General features: G+C 37.3%; 1 protein-coding gene across 2 annotated transcripts in view; it reads left to right on the top strand.

Moving 5' to 3' along the window:
• nrg3b (neuregulin 3b) overlaps positions 1 to 24,465 on the top strand; it is a 216,590-nt gene that overhangs the window by 165,335 nt on the left and 26,790 nt on the right. Inside the window, exons 3-4 of one of the 2 annotated variants that reach the window (XM_065262651.2) lie at positions 16,718 to 16,791; positions 23,917 to 23,946. In XM_065262651.2, coding sequence (XP_065118723.2) covers positions 16,718 to 16,791; positions 23,917 to 23,946 — 104 coding nt within the window. The remainder of the gene's footprint in view (positions 1 to 16,717; positions 16,792 to 23,916; positions 23,947 to 24,465) is intronic. The other variant, XM_065262652.2, reaches the window with a different exon arrangement.

The following is a 24,465-nucleotide window of genomic DNA, read 5'->3' on the forward strand; positions in this document are numbered from 1 at the left end:
GTAAGAAATTGCCAAATAATTTAGTTTATATGAGTTTAGGTGTGGGGATAGAAAATATCATTAGTCTTGTATGAAAGCAATAGAAATCTATGAAATGCCTGCTTTGGTGTGTATGTGTGTATTTCCTATACTTACTATATGAGGGCTTAATGTGACTGTCTGTGAAACAAAGCTAAAGTAATTTTTGTAATTTAGTGTTTCTACATAAAATCATAATGTTAATAAAATACTGTGAAATATAACATTGATTTCTTTAATAGACCAAAGATTGAAATCAATGAATAATTAAATTTTTATGATCCTAATTTCAAAATGTGATTATGAGACTTAAGCCTGGATTTTACAGATAGGGTCACAAATGTTCACATTTCCTTACCAAAAAAGAATTTACCATGATAAATACTGACTTGTGATTATGTTTGTATTAGTGTAATTTACACTGGGGACGCTGGGGACATGTCCCCACCACTTTTTGAAATGGCTGATTTTGTCCCCACTACTTTTTGAAAGCATTTGGTTAAAATGTTCTGAAAAATCAAACAATACCTGTGCGACTTACACTGCAAACATGTCTTTCTTACTTAGTATTTTTGTCTTGTTTTCAGTAGAAATATCTAAAAATTCCTAAATCAAGATGATTTTCTTGATGAGCAAAATGACCTAAGAAAATAAGTCTAGTTTTTAGACAAAAAATATACAATTTAAGTGAATTTGTGATTAAAACAAGCGAAAATATCTGCCAATGGCGTGAGAAAAAATCTAAAAATAATATTTATTTTTTCTAAAACACCTAATTTAAGCAACATTTTCTCACACCATCGGAAGATATGCTTGCTTGTTTTAAGCACAAACTCTCTTAAATTGTATATTTTTTAGACTTATTTACTTAGTCCATTTTGCTCATCAAGAAAATACATCTTGATTTAAGAATTTATAGATATTTCTACTGAAAACAAGACAAAAATACACTCTAAAAAAACAAACGGTGCTATATAGCACCAAAACAATTGCTTTGGATCGTAACGATAGAAGAACCATTTTAGTGCCATATAGCACCGGTGAAGAACCAGTGAAGCACCAGTGAAGCACCAGTGAAGCACCAGTGAAGCACCAGTGAAGCACCAGTGTAGAACCATATAGGGGCCATATAGCACCACATATGGTTCTACATAGCACTATATGGTTCTACACAGGTGCTTCACTGGTGCTTCACTGGTTCTTCACCGGTGCTATATGGCACTAAAAATGGTTCTTCTATCGTTACGATCCAAAGCAACTGTTTTGGTGCTATATAGCACCGTTTGTTTTTTAGAGTGTACTAAGTCAGAAAGTTAGATTTTCACGAAAAAAATTATTAGTATTTTTTGTCTTGTTTTCAGTAAAAATATCTAAAAATTCTTAAATTAAGATGCTTTTTCTTGATGAGCAAAAATCTAGTTTTTAGACCAAAAAATATCAAATTTAAGTGATTTTGTGCATAAAACAAAAAATCTGCTAATGGGGTATGCATCTTTTTCTAGAATTTCTCTTGAATTTAGTGTTTAAGAAAAATGTTCAAGATATTTTTGCTTACCCCATTGGCAGATTTTTTTTTTGCTTCTTTTATGCACAAAATCACTTACATTTGGTATTTTCGGTCTAAGGACTAGACTTATTTTCTTAGGTCATTTTGCTCATCAAGAAAAAGCATCTTAATGTAAGAATTTTTAGATATTTTACTGAAAACAAGACTAAAATACAAAGAACATTTTTTCTTGAAAATCATTTTTCACTGGTTTTGTGGTACCGGGGTCACATATGTTGTGTTGTATGCTTATGGTGTGTTTTCTTTTACATAATGAATTTCATTGTAATCATTGACTTAACGTGCTGCTGTTTTCTACAGTATGGTTTAGCTTTGGCACTGTTCAGTTGTGCCGGTGTTGCAGGGACTGTTACATGTGCAGTCAACATTGTTGAGGGTTTTATACTGAGTATTTTTGTGTTGTTGACCAGCCTAAACTATGCTGTATGCTGCCGTTATTCAATATTTTTCCAGTCCTGCTGTAATGTTTTTTCATCTAAACTTTTGTCCCCACCACTTTTCAACACAAACTGACGCCCCTGGTATTATGCATAAGTTGATTTAAACCAATAATTATTATCTTATTATAAAAAATTACATCTAAAGGTCTTCACTAGCATTGCTTCATAGGTCTGTCTGTGTATTTGTGTGGTGCTTGCTAGTTTTCCTCCCTCCGAGCACAATCTCATCTCAATTATTTGAGCTCAGTCATCCTGAATGTAGTTGACAGGATTAACATTGCACAGACAAATGTCAGAATCACAAATGTCGCTCACAAAGGCAAACGCTGTCTTTATTTACGCAAAACAATTTTGAAACGCCAAAGAGCATCCGTTTTTTGGCATCAAGGTCACACGAAAAACACTCTGCACTTGGCCGGATAAACAGAAGCATAGAAGCGCCGGGCCAGCCATGGAAATGTGAGGATTGTTTGATCAGGCAAAGATGCGAATGCTGATGGCTGCCAAAATCCAGCGCCCGAAGCTCTTGTGATTCGTCACGCATGAGGGAACACAATTGCTCTGAACGGCAGGTTTGTTAGCGGTGCCTGGAAAATGTTTCAGATGTGATCAACGGACCTGTCTCATTTCCACTTAAAAAGCCAATATAGATTTTTGTATAGTTCGTGTTGATATAGTGGCAAATTATCTTATTCTCTATATCTTAGTTTGATCTTCAGACCTTCATAAGAGCTGGAAATTACCAGACCAAGTTTGTAAAGTGGGGCTTTGGCCCGTTTAATTGATTAATATATTTCCCAACCAACCAAGAGGGGGATACCTGCACTAAAACGTGAGAAAATTCTTAAAAACAGCGTATATGCCCTATTTTATCTCACATCCGCTTGTCCTGCGTGATATAGCCATTTTCAGCCAGCGCACTGGAAAGTATTTCCATGCTGTTAATATTCCTGACTGAACCGAGATCAGTCTGCCTCTGGACATTTCCCACTGTTCTGCATATTCTGCACATCACAAGATGTGCGGTGATGGGGAAATTTAAAATTATCACCCTCAAACCTCTCGCTTTCTGCCATTCCAGTTTACATCATGTCACTTTAGTTCAAGCCCCAGTGAAAATGAGGAGATGCCTGGGTTGTGCGCGTAAAGCTTGGTGGGCATGCAATGGCCACCGGAGGGAGGAGCTGTCATTAAACTCAGAGAAACTTTCTGAGCATCCCTCAGGGCGTGCATACCATCCGAATTTTAAGACACAAGATGGTAAAATTCATTGTGACATGACAAACGTATGTCACAGTATGTCCGTGTTGGAGCTGTTCAGCAATAGCAAAGTAGGGGTGCGCGGGGCAAAAACTAACGCGGGGTTAGTTGTAACACGGACTGTTTACATTGTTGCACAAGGTTGAGCATTTTGTTTTTTTTTGCTGCCAATAGAAGATCTCCCGCAAAGTATTGGAAATGTATAATGTTTTTCCAGAGAGTTATTGATGAACGAGTGTTTTGGTGGCATGTAAGTCAATTTTTTCATCATATGTTTTTTTTTTGCTTTCTAAGTTGGGTGTGTAAGATACCAAATCCAATGCTATGTCATATTAATCAGTGTCTTGTTGACTAAACCGTAGCATCGTTTTAAAATATGTCTGCAGGTCTTAGCAACTTTTTTGGTGGGCTTGAAAATATTTTGACCCAGTGGGGTTAATTGTAACGCTGTGTTACAACTAACCCCTCAGCAATAACGATATGAAAGCTGCTAACATTAGCGTAATTCTTGTCGTTGTTTTAAATAGGCTACACACGAATGATTGCTGGCTGCCAACAAAATGCCTGTATTATCAAAAATCATGTGTCAAATTTATTTTCGTTCATATCTTTAATATTGATTGAATAAGGTCACGTCAAAGATTGAAATCATAATGAAATGAACGGCTAAAATCAGATTTTGATGCTCATTATCTCAGAATTTGATTTTGAATGTAGTATGGTTATTACAGATTGGAAATTTTTTTTATGAATGCTGCTTTTTCTCACATATTTAGACATTTGTGTCCATTTATAATTGAACTATTGTTAGAAAAGGGCTGGATAAATGAATACAGTGTGGATACCTGTCTATTATAGACAGATATATAAACAATATCCACTTCAAGTATATAGACAAAATAGTATTGAAATATTTGCCTGCAAACTTATTTTTAAGCAAGTGTTACAACTTACCCCCCTGCCTGTTACAAATAACCCCACCTATGGGGTAAGTTGTAACGTTTGCACTTCTCTCACGTTTGGTGTAATTGTCCAAGAATAGTAAGTACTAGAAACAAATTTCAAATGGTCATTTGTAGCAGAGATGTGTGTGTTGCTTGTGTAAAAATATAATTAATCAAACTATAATATTTTTTAAAAGGTTAAGCCAAAACCAAAAAGCATTAGGTTGTGCCCCGCTCTCCCCTACACATGGTTATAGTTTCATCACGTCGGAAACATTAGGAATTCTTAGCCACCTGTGAATTTTAGCCAAGATGGCCTTGATAGCAGCTTGTGGTGCTTAGAAAAGGTTGTTGTTAACATACTGTTAACATATTGGGCTTCTCTATCGAACCTGTAATTTCGTTAAATGCTTCCCTGGGGATGCTTGGCATGTTTGAAGAATTGTTTAATGGTTGTGTAATGAGAGGAAACATATTAGCATAGCAACCAGTGTTGTTTAAAAAAAATGTGTGAAGTAAATGAAAGAGGAGTCCATCAGATAAGATTGCTACTGATGAAGCATTTGTCTGTTTGATCAAACATGTTGTCAAGTAAAGATATGAATGCATTTAATTGCGTCCTTAAAGTGATCAATACAGCCTTGGGCATTAAAAAGTTCTTTAGATCTGAAATTCAGATGTGAAATCGCCGATAGCAGTCTTCACTTTAATAAGAATGAATTAATAAAAAACTTGCTGTGTTCCCATGGGAAAAAATGTGCAAAGAGCAGGCAACCCTATAATGAGTTGTTAATCAAAAGCATTGATTTTTAACGGGTACACCAGAAATCTTCGAATCTTTCAAACGATTTTCCATATAAATGCTCTCAGTTCACGGATTTAAGAGACTCAAGAGTCTTCCACATTCTTTAGCATCCACCATCTCGCTATAGCAACAATACCCATCGCCCTTTCTTTCACATGTTTCTGCCAAGTTACCATGGTGAATTTTACTACAAAAATGTAATTCCTGCAATCGTATGTGCCCCTCAACCGCCCTTTGATTCCATCACTGCCCACCCCTGTTCACCCCTACAGGGAAATCGCAAATTAAATAAACTACTGTAGAGTGATGAATACATCAAAGCGACTTGATTAAAAAGAAGCGATTATACGGATTAACCAGAGTCTATATATAATATTTATATAAAGAACGGGTGTGAGAAATGATAGGAAAGACAATATCGCAATTTAACGGAATTACACTTATTGCCCTGACTGCAGATGGGCCATGTAAATGATATTAAGGAGGATAAGCTTTTAAACACCTCTGAGACAGACTGCCTCTCTCACAGCCTTCATTGGATTATCTCGCCATATCTGATGAAAAATGAGATATTCATGCTTTTATTGTAAAGAGACATGCAGTGATTCACTGCGCACGCGTGCATGCGTCAGCTTGATGAAAACGCAGCGTGGCAATGTATCCGTGTGGGTGCGTATGTGAGATGATCTCAGTGAACATATGCACGTTTTGTGTGCCTAAATTTACCTGAATTCATCATTGCTGGCTGAGAAACAATAGCAGGATGCAAGGTGTGACCATTATGTGCATTTCCCCCCGCTGATATCTTGCAGGAATGGTTTGTTTGGGAACCGAAAACAGAGCTGTCTTTATTTACTGAACTGTGATCGGCCTTTTATCAGAGTCGCTCCTAGTGCACCTGCATCCGTGTCAAAACTACAAACTCACTCACATGTGAAGATGGCCTTCAATGTCTCCCCCCTCCCTCATGTTCTAATATTGCCCTTCAAACAGTCGCTGTTCCTCACATGGGTTGATAGGCTCCACGCAGACTGTTTTGTAACGTGACGCTGCGCTTTCTCTTATCTCAAACCGGCGCTCCGCTTTCACAATGGCGCCGTCGAACGAACTCCCGGTCGAATATTTGCGCATCCTTGAGTAAAAGCTTTAGGGGGACTTATCTGCTCACCCGTGATTACCATTTTAATAGGTTTATTTTCAAGTCAGGCTTTTGTGTTTTTTAAAAAGCGTGTGAAAGGTGGAAAACTCTTAGTTTGACAAGTTCAAGGCAAATGTATGGCTATGGAAAGAAGACTCATTTATCTTTCGCTGTGTTTGTACGCTTGTGTGTGTGTATTTTTAGGAAACGTGTAAGGATGTGATTTGAAGAAAGTTTTTTATATTTGTCACCAGAGGCATCATGCCCATTCAAACTGAGGGGGCATGGGCCCCCTTGGTTTTTTAATCTGTTTAATATGCACAATATTATCAATTCTGTGCTGCATCTTTTTAACTTTTCTGAGATTTTTGCCGTTTTGATAGTGTTTTGATCGTGTTGCATTACTTTATTCTGGCGGCAAGCGCTGCAGTCGGCACAGTCGGAGACGTCATTCACTGTAAAAAAATTCCGTAGAAATTACAATGTTATTGCAGCTGGGTTGCCTGTAATTTACCGTAGATTTACATTTATGTTATTTACTGGCAAGAATTTGTTCAAAGTTAAATATATTTTAAATATTAAAAAGTCTTTATCTTTACAGAATAAAACTATACAATAACAGCCTCATGCAAAGCATTTTGGGAACCAGAAATCATCATCAACCTTTTTCTGTTTTTTGCTTCAGATTTTGTTTCCCAGAATGTTTTGCTTGGTGCAGATTTTTTAGTTTTACTCCAGTAAAACACATACATTTAAATCTACGGTAAGTTACCGGCAACCCAGCTGCAATTTCTACGGAATTTTTTTACAGTGTTCGTGTCTGAGCGCGCTCACGGGCTCTTTGCTGTTGCTGCTGCATTTTGCTATCTGAGGAATTAAAACGTGTAATAAACGCTCACAACATTCCCAAACCCCGGTACGGTAATGTACAGTTAACTTCCTCTGTGTAGAAAAGTATGGTTTAAAATGTGACAATCTTGACGTTATCTTCGTAGATTTCTAGATTCATCTTGGTACAACGCCAAAGTTCGCCGAATCACACATGATAACTTATGAGGTAAAATTTGATGCAATAATGCTTTCCTCTAATAATTTTATCTAAAAAAATGTTTTACATTATTGAACATTAAAATCAATCATGTGGCTATAGCTTATGTCATTTTCGTTGTTTATATGCATTATGGATTTACAATTACATTAATTTTATAGGATAATGCAGTTGTAATGCAAAATGCATTAATGACCCAATTAAAGAAGTCATTTATTAAAACTTAAATTAATAAAACATGCCATTTCAGATGTAAATATGATACCAATATGTCATTATTCTGATTGAATAGTATTTGATATGAAAGTTAGTCAAAACTTTTATTTTGGAGGTTTTTGTATGAAAGCAGGGGTGTTCAGACTGTAAGAAATGTAAGTGCCATGGAAAGACTAAAAGCTCGATAATATTTCGTTTGATGTCTGTGTATGCACAAATTTCTGTGATCTGTACATACTTACTTTCTGACATCTGTACATACCCTTAAAACTTAAAAAAATGATGCATGACGCCCCTGTTTGTCACACACTTTTTTTGGCTACTAACATGTTAATAATTGCATTGAAATTTCAATTAATAATTTTAATATATATTATTGGTGTTATTGGACTTTGTGTTACAGTTTAATTTGGCATTACAAATTAGAAAATTTCTTCATATATCTACTTTTCTGTTATCAGTAAATATCATTGACATTTTAAAATGTTATCCAATTAACAACAAACTAAATTAGGAAATATTTCTATATTAACAGTAAATGGTGATGTTAGCTCCATGTTGTTAAATTCCCTGTTTAAGTCAATCTTGAAAATTGTTTCTAAACACATTATAAATGTCAGAAACGTATTGCTGAAACATGCCATAAAGACTGTAAACTATGTAAGGGATAATGTAGAGGCAGCCAGTAGTTATCGGGAAATAAGCTTATTTCCTGCTAACTACCGGCTGCCTCTACATTATCCCGCTTATTATACGGCTACTTGCCACATAAGAAAAAAACTGGACATAAATATGAATTTGAAACATTTTATTGGCATATTTGTTTTAAATTAAAAAATTTATCCTTCCGCGAAACTTTGCACAGATGCATAAAATTATCGTAATACCTTATTAAGATCCTCTGCTTCATACAGGTCTTGTCGTTGTTCGTTCTTCTATCCACTGTTTAAATGTTTTTTTTTTTTCGTACATGTTAAAATTATGGTTGTCCAGTGTTTGTCACAAGATGGCGCCAAACAGCTAGTAATCTTTATTGGCGCGGAGCGATTTTAATCATACAAGTAGTACCGGCTATGCGTTATTACTTTGGAGCGGTTATTATTTGAAAAGAACGAACCTGCAAATGTCTCAACTGACTTATCAGAATCAAGCATTCCAGAGAGCCATGTAATAAGTAATACTAAATGGCAATTATTAATGAGAAAGTTTTTTAGGCGTGCAAATGGCCCCGCCCCTAACACAATTGCAAGCATGCATTCAGGTTGTAGCAGTATTTGAAAGTTGAGCGAGATGCGCGCTTTCCCACGTGTGGGCGTGGTTTCAGCGCTGACAGTGGACACGCCCCCACCGCTTCAAGTAGAGTATCCTGCATATTTTTCCAAGATTTTGATATTTACTTGCCATTTTTCCATTATTCAAATTTGGTTGGGTGGTTATTATCTAATTTTTTTTCTGGGGTGAACACATTTAACATCTGACTTAACAGGGGCTTAAATGTAATTGCTTTTGTATAATGCAACCTGTTTTGTATAATGATCCATGTACACATTCAGTTCCTGTAGCTGAACTGGTAGAATAAGAAGCTACGAACAGCAAGGTCGTACAGTAGGTTAATTTCTAAGAAACATACGAATTGAAATAAGCATACATTAAATATTTGCCTTCAAGTTGGATAGTCGTCCTTCCTTTTTGAAGAGTTGGTCTGTTTATTTGCTGAATTTAAACAACACTGTAACACTGCAAGGTTGTCTTGCATACAAACATCCAGAAACGTGAAGTGAGCATCAGTCAATGTCATTCAATAAATAAATCACTCTTTATTTTTATTCCCACCCCTAAACCAGGGCGCCTGGACAGATATGCGTATGTATTGGATGAATGATAACATAAAAAAGCAAGTTTATCTTTAACAGCACCCTTTGACACTGATGCTGGAGAGATACCAATACTGGCCTCTACATTTATCAATAATTGTGATGGGTGTCAGCATCAGACTGGCCCTTATTTATGGAGGGGAGTGTGTCACCAGATCTTGAGATCATCAAGAGAGACAGTAACTCTGTGTAAATGTGTGCTTGTGCAATATGTGGGTGTGTAATGTGGGTATATATATGCACCCACATGCAAGCTATGAGCTCAGTCTGTTATGTGGGTGCTGTTTGACAAGGAGGAAAGAACCACCACTCACATCCCACTCACAAGCATGCTTTCTTGCACAAACAAAGCGCACCTGTTTATTTCAAATCTATATCCATTAACTAAAGCTGAAATGTGCCATTCCTGTGCTGGCATCATCATCAAACGAAGTTGCAAAAATAATGATTGCTTTTAAAAAGGACTGCCTGTTTCTCACTGGCCAGATAAACAGATACTGTAGCCCACCCCAAAGTCAAGGTTATTGGTTGAGCCAGTGTTGCTGTGACGGGTTGTTAAGGATGTAAAATCAGCATAAAAGTGGTGCAAATGACTGCAGCACACTTTATCTTAGTCTTCTAAGCCAAACAAATAAATGTCTGAATGATTTGTTCATGAACTCGTTTTTCGAGTTCAGCTCACTAACTCAATAATCTTGTCACATCAATTAACATTTCAGTGAAGAGGAAGATTATCATTGACTTACATTTTTACACTCAAAGGGACCGTCAGACCATGTAGACTATAGCATACAAGCTATGTGGACAACTTTAATATTTACATGGTGTTTTTAAGTCCTAAACTTTTCAATTATTATTCAGTTTAATTCCATTTGCATATAATTGCTGTAGGTCAGTTAATAGAGCATTGCCGTGGCAGCGCAAAGGTCATGGGTTATAGACCCTTTTGGACCTTACAGACCCTTCACTGCTATTTCCTCAGTTAGTAATGCAAATATGAAGTTTATTTACATTTTATGGTATTATTACACATTTTTCATGTACATTATAATTTTCCTGTTTTTATATCATTTTCTTTTTCTTTGGCCCATTTCCATGTAATCTGAAATGGCATGCCTGGCATATGATACCTGTCATCTGTCATGCTAATTGACTAAATGTGTCACAGTTTCAGTCAGAAATCTTGATACATCATCTCATAGGTAGCATCAACCATCGAGGTAGGTAGGAGCTTTCGGATAAAATGACAGGTATTTCTGACGCCCGTCTATTTGTTGAAATGGTTTAAATTTAATGTAGTCATCAGTCATCATTTTTTGTTAGAAACGATTACAATCTTGCAGACAAATATTCGTACAGTTATTAACATCATATGGACAATTTGATGCATGAATTTGCTTACAGTAATAGCACTATGAATGCACCACTATGAATTACAAGCCTCCAGACAATCATTTTTGCAGTTAATATTGCAAATATAGGCCTATAGTTGGGCTTATGAAAAATTTGATATGTCTATTTGCTTAAAGGGATGCAGTAGTTCACCCAAAAATGAAAATTTTGCATCATTTACCCTCAAGTTGTTGCAGACCTGTATAATGTCTTTGTTCTGCTGAACAAAAAGGAAGATAAGGTTTGTAAAAAAGTGTTTTTGAGCACCATTGACTTCCATAGTATTTGTTTTTCCTACTATTGAAGTCAACAGTGCTCCAGTCTCCTGCTTGATTTCAATTGGGCTCAGCAAAACAAAAAAGATATGAAGGTCTATAACAACCTTATGCTGAATCAATAACAACATACTTGTCATTTTTGGTGAACTATCCATTGTAAAAAGTACTTTGCTGCCTTAAAATTTTTTATTGAATCAACTCAGATTTACAAGTAATTTCAACTTACTATTATTTATCTTGACCAGAGATAAGTTGTTATAACTACGGGTGAGTTGTTATAACTTATAAAATTAAGTTGTTTTTTCTCAACTATATTTTATAAGTTGTGACAACTCATCTCTGTTGACATGACTTGTAAATCTGAGTTGATTTAACACAATTTTTTAAGGCAGCAAAGTATTTTTTACAGTGTCCCTTTAAGAGCACTTTGAATATAATGCTACAATAAGAACTCAGTCTCAGAGCATTTTTTTTTTCAGTTTTATCTACATAAATGGGATTACGCAGATATTTCCAACATTGCATGTAAAAATATTAATTAAATAAAATGATCATCAATTTAACATTACATCAACTGTACCACACTTTTGGTTTCCTAAAGGGACACTCTACTTTTTTTAAATATGCTAATTTTCCAGCTCCCATTTTGGAATACATTCAGCGAATCTGACTACTGCAGCAGGTGCAATTATATTACGCAGGGCCTGAAAATAGTCCCCTTGGTAACTTTCAATAGCAGGGGACTATTTTCGGGCACTGCATAATATCATTACGCCTCCTGCAGCCATGTTACGGCAGCAAAGTCCTTGATTCCCAGGTAAAAAAATACTATAGTTATTTATAGTAGATACTATAGTGTTTTTGACCCATACTATAGTAATGTACTTGAATTAATTTGTTGTGGTAATTCTATAGTTGCTGTGATAACATAACAACTATAGTAATATAAACTAATGACTTTATCCATTACTGTACTACATTGTCTACAACTATAGGGTATATTATACTAGAATATACAATACGGATTACTGTAGTATAAACTAAAGTTTACTAGAGTATTTATCACAGTTTATCAGTTCACTATAGTTAATAAAGAGTATGCTGTAGCAATCATTAACAAGGTGTTGTAAATACTATAATATATACAGTATACTACAATTTACTATAGTATGGTTCAAAAACACTATAGTATTTACTATAAATGAGAGTATAGTTCCTAGCCATATATGACTAGAACATTGCGACTTTTAATTTTCCCTCGGTCTTAGTACACAATGTAACTACAGAAGAGTCAAGTTTTAAATAGGAAAAATATCAGAATTTGTTGGTTATGTTTTAGCGCAATGCTAATGGTCTAATCAGATTCAATGGATTATGCTAAGCTATGCTAAAAGTGGTACCGCTAGACCCGGAGATCGGCTGAATGGTTCCAAAACAATAAAAATCTAATGTTTAACTCTAGGGGAGCTGGAAAATTAGCATATTTCAAAAAAAGTGGAGTGTACTTGAGTGTAAACTTTTTATCTGTATATGTGTTGCCTTAATCATACCCAAAGAGCGTCATTATTTGCCCTTTCTCTTCTTGGCACATTCATGAGAGAGTAGAGTTTGATTTGTGAACAAATGGTTCCTTTGATTCAGATGCTTTTATAGCTTCACTCTCCATTCAATGTAATTGAAAAGTAACAATGCATAGAATTTCTTTCTCTGCGTTTCAAGAAAGATAGTCACAAAGGTTTGAAACAGCATGAGGCAAAGTAAATGACAACTAAATGTTCATTTTCGGATGAACTGTCACTTTCACAGGATAAACTCGCTGACTGAATAGATGATGTTTCACCTGGCTTCTTCTGCAGTGTGTTCTGGCATCGATGTGACAGCTGCCAAGGCTCTCTAGTGTTTGCGTGTGTTCTGGCTGAGTTAGAGAAGCGTGATTGAGGTTTATGAAATAGAAAGGGAACAGGCTAAGAAATGACTGTAAAGAGAGAAATACACGGGCAGACTGTAATTACAGTCAGGGAAGCAGGTAAGCCTCACCAGCCTCCCTCGTGCCAAGTTTGCTCACCGCCTGGTTAACATTGACTCACATACTGACGGCAGGATGACGGTCGTGTCTGTCGACATTCTGTTTGTTTCTCCCTTTCCCCCTTTCCTGCTAGACGGCACAGTACAGCTTTTATGAGTATGTAGAGAAAACAAGACTGGCTTGATTCATCATTGTTTACTTTGGTATTGGAGGAAAGGGATAAGGTATGTCAATGCACGTGTGTTTTAATGAAGATCCAGGTGCCTACAGAGTAAACAACGTTGTAAACTAGATTTTCTGTATCTGCCTTCACGACTTTTCATTATCATTCAAGGACATGTAACTTGGAATCATTGATTGTGCCCTTGTCATTTCACAGAGAGAGAGAGAGAGAGAGAATGAAAGAGGATATATATTCCCCTGAAGGAGTCCAAGCAATGAGCAGGACATGCATTTGACTAAGCCAGCTTGTTAATTAAAGCTTAATGTGTATTTTTTTCAGTGTTAAAACACTTAATGCTATCTCAGTTTAAAAGGACATTCACTTTAAAACAAAAAGTCTTGTCTTGTACTCACCCTCAAGTTGTGAAGAGTATATTACTGTAACCGTACTGGTTTGCTTACTTTTTACAGTACATCTATATGTGTTTTCTGTCATACCAATTGTGAAAATAATTGTCGTTAGGTTTGTAATCGGAACATTATATTTATTAAGCTATTTAAGTAAGTGCATGGTTAAAAAATTTTAAATGACAAAAATGTGTGATACCAAAGATATTGAATATAACAAGATGTGGCACTGCTACTAGGGGACAATGGAACGCTCAATATAACCGCTCTGGTGAGAACCAATCAAAACAATCATCAATCGATAAAGAATGAAAATTTATTGGAGGAGGGACTTTATGTGAGGCGCTTGCCAATCTGCACCTCGAAAAGGCGTTTTTAGCTTAATTTGAGCTTGAAGGGGCATTTCCTAGTCATATATGCCTTGAAAATTGCAAATTTTTAATTTTCCGGCGGTCTTAGTACACAATGTAAATACAGAAGAGTAAAGTTTTAAATAGGAAAACTCTTTTAGGCGTGATGCTAATGGTCTAATCAGATTCAATGAATTATGCTAAGCTATGCTAAAAGTGGTAGCGCCAGACCCGGAGATCAGCTGAATGGATTCCAAAACGGTAAAAATCAAAAGTTTAACTCTAGGGGATCCTATGTGTTCCTGTATAGGAAAGATGCCCTCCAGTACCAAGAATGCCCACCCCTGACCTATCTGGTTTGACACAAGCTAGAATTTTGGGTTAAAACAATCCAGCATAGGTACGTTTAATCCCATCAGTTGGGTTTGTTCATTTTTGTTCCAACCATGATTGCCCCAGTCTTCAGAAATTGGGTTGAGCTGTACAGGTTTTGAACATGACTGTAGGTAAATGATGACAGAAATGTTATTTTTAGATACCCCATTCCTTTAATGGCTTATTTGAAGGTTCTCGGCCCGTATGCTTGTTTTTCATTTGTAAGCCATCATTACGGCGGTATGCTTTGTCAGAATAATGTTAGAGTTATGCATCGGAGACGCGATCACAGAATTGGGCAATTTTCAACAAAGCATTTGGCAAAAAAGGCTGGTAAACGTAGATGAGTCTGTGCTTAGAAAATCTGAAGATTGTTATACTTGCATTCACAAAGAAAGAAAGACAGCGGCTGTCGGTTTAAGAAATAAACAAAAAAGCAAAGCATAAAGTCTGAGGAAGAAAATGAGAAAGACGGAGATTATCCGTTGTGTAAAATCTTTTGTACATGTTTTGCTGGAGGGAAGCTGGTGGTGATGCTTCTGAACAAGGGCTCACATTGCAAAGATCACTGTTGGTTTACATACATCTCCAAGTAAGAGTCCAGCTGAATCATGTCTTCTTTTCCATAAGGAATCATAGCTCAAATTGGATGTGACTTTAATGTTAAGACTGTGTTATCTGAACAAATGCAGGCACCGCTGAGCTCTGGCCAGACCCATCCAGACGTCCATATTTATTCCGTTTGTATCATCTTCTTTTCTCCATTAGGTTAATTTATAACATTTTGTGTTGATTTCTAATGATGAGTCTGTCTGCGTCTCTGTGCCAGTGACAATGATGGATTGACACATCAGCGCGATATTACAATGGCTGTTTGAAATGCCAGATCTGTACTCTAGCAAGGATGGTTTACATGACATGTCAAGCAGCAACATAAGTACCCCGCAGTTTGACATGCCATACTTCAGATTAATCTTTTCAAACTAATATGGAACAACACAATGTTTTCTCTGTTCATGTTGTCAGTGTGTCAGATTTTGATATGTCAGACTGCATGTTGCTTCCCGACCAATCATCATTTGGAGTCTTTAACGGTGTGCGTGTTGTCATCTAAAAGCCAGAACTAAGGATTGACGTCAAAAGAGAAACAAAAGAGTAAAAACATCACAAAGGCATGATTTTTGTTGCCATAGCTTCACAAACCTCCTAAACAATATGGTCATCTCTCTTTTGCTTTGCCATTTTTAAAAGGGGTGTAAGAAATTCTGTGCTTCTATTGGTCAACATATTGTGATTGAACACATTGTGAGAATTGAATAAAACAACAATGCTTGTATTTCTGTCGGGATGATGTGAAGGGTCGATATTGTCCACTGACATGCTATATGAGATAATTTAATCGATCCGCACCCTGACAGCCATTGTCATTTACAAATCACTACACGCTATTTCAAATGGATTATGTCAAAATCCAGATGATATCTTGTAGATATTGTGTAAACCCAGAATAACATGTTTAACTTCAGTTTTTGTAACATGACATTAGCAGATTTTACCTCAGATTTATTGTTTAATTTATCACATACTACTAAGCGATGTTAGTGATGTTAAAGGGACACTCCACTTTTTTAAAAAAATAAGCTAATTTTCCAGCTCCCCTAGACTTAAACATTTAATTTTTACCATTTTGGAATTTATCCAGACGATCTCCAGGTCTGGCGGTACCACTTTTAGCATAGCTTAGCATAATCCATTGAATCTGATTAGACCATTAGCATCACGCTCAAAAATAACCAAAGAGTTTCGATATTTTTCCTATTTAAAACTTTGACTCTTCTGTAGTAACATCTTGTGCTAAGGTCGACGGAAAATTCAAAGTTGTGATTTTCTAGGCAGATATTGTTACAAACTATACTCTCATTCTGGCGTAATAATCAAGGACTTTGCTGCCGTACCATGGCTGCAGCAGGCACAATGATATTACGCAGTGCCCGAAAATCGAAACTTTTTATTTTCCATCGGTCTTAGTAAATGATGTAACTACAGAAAAGTCAAGTTTTAAATAGGAAAAATATCGAAACTCTTTGGTCATTTTTGAGAGCGATGCTAATGGTCTAATCAGATTCAATGGACTATGCTAAGCTATGCTAAAAGAGGTACTACCAGACCTGGAGATCAGCTGAATGGATTCCAAAAAGGTACAAAGCAAATGTTTAACTCTAGGAGAGCTGGAAAATAAGTATATAGATATATAGATATATATAATTCTACAATGTGTTACATACCTAAAAACAAAGCTTGGTTTTTACATGCCTTTCGACACACATACAACACACACAGTTTCTACTTTACACGTACAAATAAAGGCCATTTATATTTCTCTAATGAAATGTTCAACATTCTTCTTTCACTGCAGGTGTAAAGAGGGATATCGGGGACTTCGTTGTGACCAGTTTGTCCCAAAGACGGACTCCATCTTATCCGACCCAAGTAAGTATTCTTGTAATTGCATTAGAAAATGTTTACACTGAGGAAATATAGAAATCAGTATTGTATCAATAAACACAAGATTTTGGTTTCAAAGTGTCTTGTGAACACTGCAACCCTTTTTGAACTACCCAGAGAGAGAGCATCATCTACTCTTAGTTTCAGAAGATTAGTATTTTCCAGCATCAGGTGAGTCTCTTAGCATCCAGGTCTAAGAGTTCTCCACCAATTTTTCAGAACCACATTTTGCTTAAGTAGTTAATTATACCTCTTTCTGTAAGTGCTAAAATTGGCATCACCCTTACAATAGCACACTCTTGAGAAAACCGGCTTGTACGTGTAATCAGAAGCATTTGCATATGCTATTTTCTCGAAAGGAAAGCTGATCTCTAACTCTTTTAGTGCATGATTTCATTCAGTCTATCAAATATAATGCAAAACCTGTTTGAATTTATTGTGAACATACTACACAATGCGAGTTAATCATTTTGCTGATTGTAATGAGGTTCAAAGCAGCAACGAAATGTTTTCGCACGGCTATTTTTCACGAGGAGAACATTTCCCCTGCCACTAGAACTGCTTTGAGTCCCTGCACGAAAGTAATTGCTTAGCTAATTTTAGGTTGATGCTAAAATCATTAGCCATTTCTGTGTTAGATGAGCCTTGGTTTATTTGTGGGTATGACCCAGGTTAAACAGAGACAGTTTGCAGTAAAGTGAAATGCAAGCAACCAAAGCGAAGTCGGCGTTCGTGAGGCGTTCGCTCTCTTAAGGATTGTTTTTGGAGAGATTTGTGAAATTCTTTCCTGCCACCACTTATACTGGTCAAGCGTCTATTGTACGAGCGAACACATCTTGATTTAAAACCCTCACAAAGCACATAAACCCTCCTGTGACTCAACTTTCCAAGAAAGCTATTACACTGATATGAAAGCACTGTAGGAAGACGTGAGCTATGAAGCTTTTGAATGAGAGAGAGAGACAAAAAGAAGTGTTCAGCACAAGATAAATCTAAGTATGAATTGTCTTGCTTTTATGGAGTGATGTGTTACCGACTTCGACTCCCATTTAGAGCCGTTTTCGAGTTGCCGACCCCACTGATTTGCTGGTAATGGGTTCTCGCTGTAGCCTTTTTTGCCAGGGCCCACTTCACGTTCCAGATACTCCTATTTCCTATCTGATTTTCTCAGTGAGAGCATTCATATCCTGCTACCCAGCATGCCTGAAGATAAAGCCTACTTATGTCATCTTCACAAAAACACCTACATGATCCTGCTATTCCTTTTTTCTCCACCCTCCTATTGACACGGTTTAGCAAATAAAGCAATTTTAGACCACTGCTGCTGCAAATCTTGTAAATCTGGGGGAAGTCTTCAGTTACTATATTTAGTTTGTCACCCACCAATACACTACTGAAAGAGATAAGCCAGTTAATCCAGATAATGTACTCGATTTGCAATCCGTTCCTGCTATGAAAACAAACTTGCGGCCAACACGAGAAGAAATCGCAACGCTCAATATCTTATGTCAATTTACACCCATTTTCATAGCCCATTATGCTTTCAATGTGTCTTTATTTCACCCTGTTGAGGCCAGTGTTTGTTTCCTCCTTCCTGGCTTGAGTCTGATGTGTGTGGCCCAGTGCATCTTTATTCATCTAACCCAACAAATGAGCCACAAATCACCCCCCGGGGACGGCATGGCTTTATCTGCCACATAGTCTTTTGTCCCCTGAGCTTTTTTAGGATCTATCTCTACTCAACACACAAGCACAAATCATCCGCCGACCAATGTATTTGTCTCCATATTGACTGCCACATGAGAGACGCTCCAAAGAGCATTGCCTTTAAATGGCCCCCTTGTCTTCCCGGCTCCCTGGCATGGAGGAAAACGCTGCAAGTCCGGTTTTATAGAAGCTTCATTGCTCAATATAAGGAATGCATGAGTGGAATGAAAGTGTCCTGCCATTGACCAGACAAACAGACTGAGAATCTGCACATTCAACTAAGACGGGGAAAGGATTTAAAAGTATTACAAAAGGGACACACTGCACCTTTAAGAATATGGTGTTTGGTGGATTAAGCATTTTTCAGGGTTATGGATAAATCAGAGTTTATCCAGTGACTCGAGGGGCACCGCACCCCCTCTCATTTCGGTATTTATCTCTCGAGCATTAGGCTGTGTAAGTAAGAGCTTTCGTATATTCCTGCGACTAACGGAAAGATTAAGGGTTTGATTCATCTTAGCAGTGCTCTTACATTCCTCTGCGATGACGCAAATGTCTCCCAAAAGGTGACGGGACAACGGATGGGCAGCCTTGTTTTATAGTAGCAGTACATCAGGGCCGTGCTGCCAAGATTCGAGGAATGCATGCATATCCGTGCTTAATGACTTTGCGTGTGTGGCTCATGACAGCACAGCGATTATGACTGGATGAATGTGGCAGTTATTGTGGGCAATCAGAGTCAGCAGCGGTCTGAATGGGCCAGGCAACGCTGGCAGCAAGAATATGATACAGACTCTGGATCATAGCCTGGGCCTTTTGTTACACAGAACTGTGCCCGTTTTTTTAAAATCACACACGACTGCACAACACACTACAAATTCAATGGACCCAGAGGAGAAACACTGTGCAAGATCTCGGGTAGGAGCATTACCAACATTTCTGCTTACATTAGCATTTAAAACAACCTCGGAGCGATGCATGTTGAAAAGAATGGTGCTGGTTGCCACGCTTTTTACCCCCAGTGAATATTTCACAGGGTTATTTAATTTTTGACAGTCAATTTCTGTATAGGCACATGCCTAAAGTCTCGGCAACACAACATATAACATATATCGAACATTTCCACCAAAATTGCCTGTGAAGAAAATATATGTATTTATCTAAACATTGGGTCTTATTCACTAAGCATGCGTATGCTGATTCATACGTACAAATGTTTTCACTAATTAATCGTGATTCAACAAAAACGTTTGTATCAAAATTTCTTGTAAATGTATGCAAAAATTCAAGAAAACCTAAAACCACTCATACTTTATAATCAAATACTAGGCTATAATTATAATGTTTATAATAATTTTGATATATAGAATGTTCATGATTATATTTTATATTATAATTTTTTTCTGTATTATATCTTATTGTACATGATCTATATTATTATTATTATTATATACATTATTTTAAACATTATTATAGCCTACTTATTTTTTCTACACTTATAAAGAAGATGAACGTAATGACAAATCTTTACGCTTTCCTTCCTCACTTTTTAAATCTCTATATGAAAGCGTCTGCTTAAAGGAATATTCCATTTTCTTAAAAGAAAAATCCAGATAATTTACTCACCACCATGTCATCCAAAATGTTGATGTCTTTCTTTGTTCAGTCGAGAAGAAATTATGTTTTTTGAGGAAAACATTGCAGGATTTTTCTCATTTTAATGGACTTTAACATTTATTACTTAACTCAACACTTAACAGTTTTTTTCAACGGAGTTTCAAAGGACTCTAAACGATCCCAAATGAGGCATAATGGTCTTATCTAGTGAAACGATTGTCATTTTTGACAAGAAAAAAAAGCTCTTTTAAACCACAACTTTTCGTCTAGGTCCGGTCCAGTGTGACCTAACGTAAATGCGTAGTGACGTAGGGAGGTCACGTGTTACATATATAAAACGCACATTTGCGGACCGTTGTAAACAATAAACTGACACAAAGACATTAATTAGTATCAGTTGATATACAACAACGTAGGAACGGTCCTCTTTCAACACACTTGTAAACACTGGGGCGGAGTTTCGCGTTCGTCCTCTGTGACCTCTTGACGTCATGACGTATTGCGTGGGGTCACGTTGGCGCATCACGACCGGATCTAGACGAGAAGTTGTGGTTTGAAAGTGCATATTTTTTATTTTTCTAGTCAAAAATGACAATCGTTTCGCTAGATAAGACCCTTATGCCTCGTTTGGGATCGTTTATAGTCCTTTGAAACTCCATTGAAAAACTGTGAAGTGTTGAGTTAAGTATTAAATGTTGGGCTCTATTAAAGTCCATTAAAATGAGAAAAATCCTGCAATGTTTTCCTCAAAAAACATAATTTCTTCTCGACTGAACAAAGAAAGACATCAACATTTTTCTTTTAAGAAAATGGACTATTCCTTTAATGTCTAATGTAAACGTCATGAGAAGTCCAAACGTCAACCACTTGATCTCAATGTCTGTTTTATTTTAGATACAGATGTGCGTCTCTGTCATATTAATTACAGTAAAAGTCATTTTTGTTAAAGCATCCAATACTTATTTAATGTTACTCTGGTCGGCGGACAGCACTGGCTTTCTCCAGCCACAGCAAAACCTACCAAATGAAAAATGCAAAGCAAAACGGAACTTTAGAGATAATAAATATGATCATGGATTTAATTTTCGAAGTCTCTTTTGCTTCTATGACAAACTGTTCTAAAATTTTCTGTGGACCAGCGTTGCGGAAAGCCCTTATATGAAGCTGGTTTCGGTGTGTTTATGCAAATTACCAACCTTGTGCACACGGCTGCTCATGTAGAACACTTCAAATTCACTAACGTAAGAACAAGTATAAGAACAAATTCATGTACGTACGCATGTTTTGTGAATTAGGCGGAAAGTTTTCGTAAGAAGTTCAAGTGTGCGTATGAATATGAAAACGTACGCAATTATTATTGGGCTCCATGCAAGATCTTACCTTGTGGGGTCTCAGTGATCCTAAGAAAGGTGAGAAATCAGCCCAGAACTACACGGGAGGAGCTGGGACCACCGTTTCCAAGGTTACTGCTGGAAATACACTAAGACGTCATGGTTTGCATGGCACGGAAGGTTCCCCTGCTTAAACCAGCACATGTCCAGGCCCGTCTTAAGTTTGCCAATTACCATTTGTATGATCCAGAGGAGTCATGGGAGAAAGTCATGTGGTCAGATGAGACCAAAATAGAACTTTTTGGTCATAATTCCACTAAACGTGTTTGGAGGAAGAAGAATGATGAGTACCATCCCAAGAACACCATCCCTACTGTGAACCATGGGGGTGGTAGCATCATGCTTTGGGTGTGTTTTTCTGCACATGGGACAGGGCGATTGCACTGTATTAAGGAGAGGATGACCATGTATTGTGAGATTTTGGGGAACAACCTCCTTCCCTCAGTTAGAGCATTGAAGATGGGTCGAGGCTGGGTCTTCCAACATGACAATGACCCGAAGCACACAGCCAGGATAAACAAGGAGTGGCTCTGTAAGAAGCATATCAAGGTCCTGGCGTGGCCTAGCTAGTCTCCAGACCTAAACCAAATAGAGAATCTTTGAAGGGAGCTCAAACTCTAAAAACTATAATATTATATACACACACAATTATACAATCTCTTGGCTGATTGCCTGAATGCACTGTAGGTCCATAATCTGTTCAGTTGCTTTCATTTACCAGAGAGGTACAGCACAAATGGTGCTAAATAGCACTAAAAGTGGTTCTTGGCTCGTAATCATAGAGGAACCATTTTTAGTGCTATATAGCACCTACAGTATGAAGTACCTACTGTATGAAGAACCATACGGGGGTCATATAGCACCATTGTAGCACCACATATGGTTCTACATAGCACAATATGGTTCTGCATCTGTGCTTCACAGGTACTTCATCAGTGCTATATGGCACATAAAATGGCTCCTCTATGATTACGAGCCAAGAACCACTTTTAGCAGTGTTTGTTTTAGAGTGTATATTCATTTAAAACCAACATAAAAAACTCTACTGTAGAAGAAAAGACATTTGCGTAATTGGATTTATTGGAACCAGGGGTTCTGTCCCTATTCACCCCGGATTCACCATGAATTTAAATGATAAACAGTACTTATTCTGACTAAGACCTGATTCCTTGCGTTCTCATTAAAAACTGCGGCGCAGTCTAACATTACTGCTCCATTGCCTCTATGAGAGACAAAAGAGATTATAGCTCATTATTTTCCCACAGATCATATTTAAACTACCGCATGAATATATGCAAAAACCCACAGCATTGAAAAATCGTGTCTGCTATGTGACAATTCATCATTTGACAGAGGGTTTTCTGTCGCTGCGTTTGAGTTCTGCTTTTTCCTAAGTGTGTCCACTAAAATAATCGTTTTCGGGCGAGCGGCACTCCATTTAAAAACCTTAGACCACCTCTGTCAGAAAAGCAATTAAGTGTGAGGGTTTCATTTTAATTTAAATGAGATTATATTTCAGTGGCGTGAAAAGGGGGACTGTTCAGATGAAAAAGGCACGAGCGTTCGTCTCTTTATCAGAACCAGCAGTTCTGAGGCTTTGCTAGGATGGAGGAGAGAGACATTGACTACATTTAGAAAGGAGATTTGCCTGCGCAGTGCGCTGCTGGAGAAAGCGCCCTTAAAAAGGAACCATGTCGGTTCGGAGGCTTGGGATGAATTAATAAAATCTTGGAAGTAGCAAAGACAATTATATGAAACTCTTGGGCATTAAAGATGACATAGAGACTTTTCTAAAGCCCATGCCTGACAACATCTAGGGAATATCTAGTCTACAGGCAGCTAACAGCCTTTGTGCTTTATGTTTTAAACTCTCTCAATATCTTAAGCATTGTTTCTGCTGGTATCTCGGGTAATCAAAAGCAAGCTATTTATATTCTTGAATCTTTGCTCTGCACAATCTTTATTCTCTTACCGAACAGCAGGCGGGTTTAGTTGACACCAAACTGGTCTTTTTATTTTTTTACCATTATTACTGGACTGATTTGATATGTCTTTGTTTATGGAAATGTTGACTGTCAAAAATAATGGTTCCTAGCTGTCACTGGGGTGGTACCCTTTCAAAAAGTACTGAAGGGGTTATATTGATACCTCATATTGGTTCCAAATATATACATATGTGCTCCTTATGGTACCTATTAGGACCTTATTAAAGGATACTGCGCCAGTGACGGCTTGGGTAAGTTTTTAACCATTTTTACTGTATATGATAAAATCTCTCTCTCTCTCTCTCTCGCTCTCTCTGTCTCTCTCTCTCTCTCTCTCTCTCTCTCTCTCTCTCTCTCTCTCTCTCTCCTGCTATTTAACCACTTTTCTTTTGTTTGTGTTTGCCTTGAAGCAGCAGATGAACTGGGCATCGAATTTATGGGTAAGAAAAAGACATTGATTGTCCATTTCTTTAACAAGCATTTATCCTTTCACATCTCCATCATTCTCTCTCTCCCTCACACTCACTCACTCACACACACACACACATATCTACTCCTCCTTCTTGACCGGCGTTAATGTATACAAGCTCACACGATCCTCTGTGTTCCTCATAGAAACCTAATGTTCTTGTGTCTCCATGGAAACAGAGGCAAAGAAATGTGTTGTAAAGGCGCAGGGCAGCATCTGTATAGGTGATGCAGACCGTGTGACGGTTTGTGCTCGTACCAGCGTGTGTGCGGTTATTCGCTGTGTATGCCGCTGTTAATTATTGCGAGAGCCCGAGGTGTGTTTCAGGCTGAGGTTGCACATTGAGTAGAGCGACTCTAGGGATGAAGGGCTAAATAGCTGCCTTTAGCTCGACAAACCACAATGTCCACGCACTAAAAGCAGCGTCAACATATAACCAGTGTGAAAAAGGATTTTCTGCCGGCTTTCTTTCCTGATGCATCCACACCCT

This window comes from Paramisgurnus dabryanus, chromosome 1 (assembly GCF_030506205.2).
Source record: "Paramisgurnus dabryanus chromosome 1, PD_genome_1.1, whole genome shotgun sequence".
NCBI lineage: Eukaryota > Metazoa > Chordata > Actinopteri > Cypriniformes > Cobitidae > Paramisgurnus > Paramisgurnus dabryanus.